General features: G+C 31.2%; 2 protein-coding genes across 2 annotated transcripts; one reads left to right on the forward strand and one right to left on the reverse strand.

Annotated features, from left to right (window-relative positions):
- Nucleotides 1–783: 783 nt before the first annotated feature.
- HELRODRAFT_92436 (hypothetical protein) lies at nucleotides 784–1,418 on the forward strand (the record flags this gene model as incomplete). Its single annotated transcript, XM_009018195.1, has 3 exons — nucleotides 784–849; nucleotides 922–1,062; nucleotides 1,122–1,418. Coding segments are annotated over 3 exons (504 nt in total), but the record flags the coding sequence as incomplete, so codon positions are not given.
- Nucleotides 1,419–3,172: 1,754 nt separating this feature from the next.
- On the reverse strand, nucleotides 3,173–5,766 carry HELRODRAFT_184191 (hypothetical protein; the record flags this gene model as incomplete). Its single annotated transcript, XM_009018196.1, has 3 exons — nucleotides 3,173–3,418; nucleotides 4,301–4,375; nucleotides 5,554–5,766. 3 exons carry the CDS (start codon nucleotides 5,764–5,766, stop codon nucleotides 3,173–3,175), a joined length of 534 nt encoding a protein of 177 aa, XP_009016444.1.
- Between the last annotated feature and the right edge of the window lie 741 nt (nucleotides 5,767–6,507).

Raw genomic sequence — 6,507 nt, forward strand, 5'->3', positions numbered from 1 at the left:
TGGATGCGCAAACATGCAACTTCTAGTTGTGATGGCCTGTTGTCTAATGATACTTTAATAATTCTAACTGTTGTATTTAATTAATAGTTGTTTTACAAAACTCAAAATGTAGTTATAATTATTGAGATTGATATTGTCTCATTAAACGATTTTAAACTTTATAAATTTTTAAAATAATGTGTTCTATAGTAAGTAATGAGATTGAATTCATTTTTGTCATTACCTCTATCTATTTCATCATTTTATTCTCCATGCTTGTTTGTACCTTCGTACACAGTCACTTATTCCCACCATCCTTTAATGTTGTCTTATCTGTTGTAACAGATTCTGCGTCTGCCAGATTCTAATTTTTTGGTTAAAATAATTAATAAATCAGTTGAATCGAAATTTTTGAAAGCTCTCAATCACCCGCTGATCTTGAGCAAATCCTGCAACTTTCCATTCACCTTCAACGGTGGATTGTTCTACTCTTGTTCCAACTCACTACCTGGCATCAACAATCCTTGTGCTCTCTACATGTGTCTCACCGCTAATAGGCTGTTGTCCATCTGTCTTGATGATCAAGGTTTTTGATATATTTCATCATTCATAAGAATCATTGGTTATAATTTGTCAGATAAATTTCTTAAGAATTGTAGCATTTAATGACGGGAACATTTTATTTCACCAAAATAAAAATATTTTTATTTATAATTCGAAACAGCCTACAGCGCTGTCAACGAAACCATCTTGTTGGACATTCCAACGTTTGCTAACTCAACTCCTGTCACGTCTGTCAATGGATGGATTGTCATTCAGCAGAGGATTGATGGCTCAACTGATTTCTACCAAAATTGGAATGCATACAAAGTATTTTTTCTATCACAGAGTTAACTTATAATTGATATTAATTAAAAAATCAATCCTTATTCTAACCTGCAGTCCGGATTTGGAACTTACCACGGAAACTTCTGGTTGGGCTTGGAGAAGATGCACCAATTAACGGCATCGGCTGATTACAGGTTGAGGTTTGAAGTACAGAGCAGTGATGGCTGGGTCTCTGATGAATACGATCATTTCAAGGTCCATCTTAGGTTCAACTATTGAAATGTTCATAATTTTAAACAAAACTTTCTCTTCAGATAAACTCCGAAATAAAAAAATACTCTCTGAGCGTAAGTGGATACTGGGGCGCAAACAACGATATCCTGAACAGTAATGACAACAACCACCACAACGGCATGAAGTTCTCTACTTTTGACCAGATCAACACGCCAAATGGATTCGATTGCGCCTCAACTCATTTGGCAGGGAATTGGTTTAATTACTGTTTCAACCAGAATGTTAATGGCCGTTATGATGTTTCATTCAAGTACATCTTCAATAAGACGAGGACCCGTTGTTCGGCCTGTAGGATGTTGATCAAAAAAAATTTGTAGACAGATGCAGGTATCAAACTTTCGTGATGAACATGAAGTGACATGTTATTATATTTGTCAGCGTGTTCGTGCTAGTTGAGTTGTTTCTCATTTGAATTAGTAACACACTAAATCAAAATAGTGTAGAAAGTGCTTATTTAATATTTTATGTTATGTCATTCTCTGTCAACTTGAACGATTCTTAAAACAAACTTCACGCCAGGACATCTCCGGATCTAATTTTCCATTGGCAAATTTTATTTTTTACTTTCATTAGAAAATATTTCTTTCAAATGCTGTGACGAAGTTTGATTACAGTTATGTTAATACGGCAAGATTTGGTCAAACATTTCTTTGAAGTTTCCGGATGAATGAATGATTAAATGAATGAATGAAGGAATAAATGAATGAATGAGTGTATGAATGAATGAATGAACGGACAAACGATTGAGTTTTATGTACATTGAATAAATTTAAAACACAAGAATACAAACTTATATGTTTTATTCCTTCCAGATCTAAATTAATTAAAATCAATTATTCAATTCATTCGATTAATCATTCAATTAATCATTTAATTAATTAATTATTATATACATATATATTTGTAGTATTTTAAATTAACGCAGCAAATTAACAAGCACGACTGAATAAACATCCAAACAATTACGTTTTTTTGGCAAATATGAGTGGTCTCTTTAAAATTATTATTATTATTATTATTATTATTATTATTATTATTATCATTGTTATTGTTATTAATTTTCTTACGAGTATTTATATAGCGCTTTCTTTCAAATATAAAAACACCTCAAAAAGCGCAGAGAAAATTTTAAAAAATTTACTCAAAACTTTGTGCCATCTTCCTTGCAATTTCTCTTTCTCTTCTCTCTCTCTCTTACTTTCTCTCTCTGTGTATATATACAATATACACACTGAAGTCTATAGTATATATACAATATACATACTGAAGTATATATATATATATATATATATATATATATATATATATATATACACATACATATATTGTTAACAATTGATTAGTATGTAGTAATAATATTTCAGTTCTGCTAAATGTTGTAGAAATAATACAGCTTCTAATAGCAGCCACAAAATAAAAATAATTATAGTCAAGAATTCTATTAAATAATAGTAATAATAATAATTATAGTCAAGAATTATGTCAAATAATAATAATTATTATAGTCAACAATTATGTCAAATAATAATAATAAAATAACTGTAATTATTTACAATGTCGGGCATTTTTTGACCATCTTGTATATGCAGTATGTATGTATTCAAGTCAAATATCAAGGAAAACAACAACAATAATAATAATAATAATAATAAAAATAATAATAATAACAATAATACTCACGACAATAATAATAATAATAACAACTATTATTATAACTGTTATTTAAACGTTGGTTTCAGCGGTCGAGAGTCTGTTATTTCTGGCGACAACAACTACCGCATTAGACAAGGATTTTTGGTTGTTGTTGTTGTTGTTGATGTTGTTGTTGTTGATGTTGTTGCTGTTGATGTTGTTGCTGATGTTGTTGATGTTGTTGATGTTGTTGTTGTTGTTTATTTTGATGATGTTGTTACATTTGATGTTGTAGTTGTTGTTGTTGCTTTGTTTGTTGGTGATGTTGTTGTTGGTGATGTTGTTGTTGATGTAATTGTTATCGTTGTTGTTGACGACTGCTGACATGGGGGGTATGATTTTTACGAGATGACTGCTAGGAATGCAACCATTGATGATGTTATTGTAGTGATTGTAGTGTATTGTTGTTGTTGCTGCTGTTGATGTTGTTGTTGATCTGCAAATAATTCGTGACGTCAGCAAAGTCAGGCTGCAGGTAGCTGCCATCTTCGGAAAATGGCGTTTTCAGGTCGCAGTCAGATGACGTCATCATTGACGTAGTCGTCGGCGCCGTTGATGACGTCGAAGTTTTCTTTGAGTTGGAGTTTGACGAGGTGGATGTCGTTAGCAGGAAGTTCTTCGAACTCTGCGTTGATTGGTCGGTCGAATGATGACGTCATGGTTAATAATAATAAAATTAATAATAATAATAATAGTAGTAGTAGTAGTAATAATAATAATAATAATAATAATATTCCAACCTTCTCAGGCAGCCTGGCAGATCAAACACATCATCACGTGATGTGTTTGATCTTGCAGTTGAGAATAATTGAATGAGACCTGATGGATGTTCTCACATGAGTAAGAGATGCATTGCAGTTTTAACTTTTACGTTACAGAGACACTTCATGTATGGCTTACGAGTTTAGAGTTTCAGTAATATTTCAACGTGTTTTGTGTGATTTTCTTGAATATTCATTAGATCGAAACATTTTAATGTCATTATATTATATCTTTAGTGTTTAATTATTTTCATTTTTGAAACATTTCTCATTATAAGAACATTGCTGAATATAAATATCATTTCAAATATTTTACGATCGTCATCATTGTGACGTGTTTTTGCTTTATTATCAGCAGTTTAATAATATTTTTTACTTGCTCATAATTATTTTCAAGATGTATCAACAACACACACAAACACGCACACGCACAGACACGTACACATGATGCAAGTGATGATAGGCGGGAACTTCTTGCGTTTGAAGGCGGTCACCGCAACAGCAGGACCAGGTGCCTCAACTATTACTCCAACATTTTGAAGCAAATTTCATTGCTGTAACGTTTTTAAATACGAATTTTTTCGAATAAAATTATTAGCTGCAATATAAAGCATTTTTTGTTAAAAAAATGAAAGAAAAACAACTAAGCTGCCGTTACATTACGAATTAATACGTTAATACGACGCAAAAATATACTATGATGAGTATTTGATCAAATACAATCACTACTACAAAAAAAAACTTACCGGTATATCCGTGCAGTCGAACCATGTCTCCGCTAGGCCAAACCAGGCGTCTTTAGCCATTAGGCTATCAGTAATCTGTTAATTAAAAAAAATAACTTTTAATTGCACTAAATGAACCATTTCAATTATTCATTTCGTCACAACGTTTGAAAACCTTTGAAACTCAGCAAATTGTAAAGGCGATTGTTTGCTTATTTCAAAGGTAAAAAATGTTTTTGATGTTGTCCATGTTACTAGTATCTTACTATTTTTACCAGTGTATAACAGTATCAGTAATGCAGCATTAACACTACTCTTATTAGTAATAGTAATGATAATAGTAACCAGACGAACATTTTTTTAAATATTATAAATCTTAAACTTATCGATAGAAATGGCGTTTATAATAGTTTAATCCTAATGTAATGTTGTCACTATTTGCCCATTACAATTATTTCTTGAGTATTAATCAGCGATATAGATAACATCAAACCGCGCCAACACCAAGTCACCTCAACGATAATTGCTCAATTAACTTCCAACTCAATTAACTTCCAACCCAATTAACTTCCAACCCAATTAACTTCCAACTCAATTAACATCCAACTCAATTTACTTCCAACTGTTCAAGTGCAAACTTCTAATTGAAACGCACCGAATGAACCTGCCAGTCAATTATTCATTACGTCAGTCGAATTAAAAAGTTTTGAAACACTCCTGGGAAGTGGAAACAACGTCAACAACAAACACGAAACTAAACATATTTCATGAAACATCAGAGCCATTTGTAAAGTTTCTCTCTCTCTTTCCTTCTCTCTCTCTCTCTTTTATACTCTCTCTATTTTTAAAATCAAAAGTACCTGGAAACATCACAACAAAACAACACACATAACTAAAAACATTCGAGTGTCTCTCTCTTTCATTTTTATCTCTTTCTCTCCCTCTCCCTCTCTTTCTATTCTTTCTTCATTTTATTTTTTTTTCTCCTTCTGTATTTCTCTCCGCATTCATTCCATTTAAAATATTACCTGTAACAAACACACAAACCAAAATTTTTTGATGAAACTCAAGAGTCACTAGTTGAGTCTGTCTCTCTTTCTCAATCCTTTTTCCTACTTTTATTCTTTATTCTGTTTCTAACTTTAGCAACATCAATGACAATAATAATAATAATAATAATAATAACAACTACCAACAGCAATAATAATAATTATTATGATTAATATATTTTATATATAATATATTAATATCCAATTAAATTTCATCTCCAAAACATTATACATAAAAACACGAATCAGTGGACTGTGGAACAGTTGATAGGCTGGAATCTGTTGGCATTCAAACCTGGTCACTGCGATAGCAATGCTAGACATCTTAACCACTTCACCAGCACGTAAACCCTCTGTATACCTCTGAAGAACCAAAGAATCAGTCGTCCATGATGGGCACGTTTGGGAACTTTGTGCTTTGAAACGGAAAATTTTCATATTTTCACACTCACTCAACCTGCTAAATTATTCATCTCGTCAAAATTTAAAAATTTGGTTGGACAATTAAATCTCGAAACAATACGTTTTGACTGGAGTATGGCGATATTTGTTATTTTTATTATTTTATGACGCACATTGCTTGTAGGAATGTGCTGTTACTTTTTATACTCTATCTGAAAAGTATTTTTAAAATTTTCAGCACAAATATTACTGATACTTGATAATAGTATTCAGTTACTACAATTTAGTGACTCATTGCCATGAAATCTTACTAAATTCAATCGTAATTCTTTGATGGAGGTTAACTTTCGCGTAATAGGTGCTTTATTTCAATTCTTACCCTCAGTTTCGGTATGAAAATTAAATTTCGTTTCGTTTCGTTTAGATTTACCCAATGATCATTTAACTGTATTATTTTCTATGTAAAGTGAACAGTTTTTACAAAGTTCAAACATAATAAAATAAATAATAGATGATAGTATGCGTTCGGTTGGAATAAGATTTTTTCAGTGTACTGTACAATCAATCATGTGAAGAATCCATAGATACAAAATGAGTAATATTCAATTTGTAACCTTGAAAAATAGTATATTATATTATATTAATTACTAATCGAAATACTTAATCTTGTAACTGAAACTACTAATTTTAAACAGTAATCTGAGTAGGTTTTGGTAACAATTTACATTTCTAAGCAATCAGATTACAATAACTACTAACGAAGAAATTTCATGCAAG

Source organism: Helobdella robusta, assembly GCF_000326865.2.
Source record: "Helobdella robusta unplaced genomic scaffold HELROscaffold_201, whole genome shotgun sequence".
NCBI classification, from domain to species: Eukaryota; Metazoa; Annelida; class Clitellata; order Rhynchobdellida; family Glossiphoniidae; genus Helobdella; species Helobdella robusta.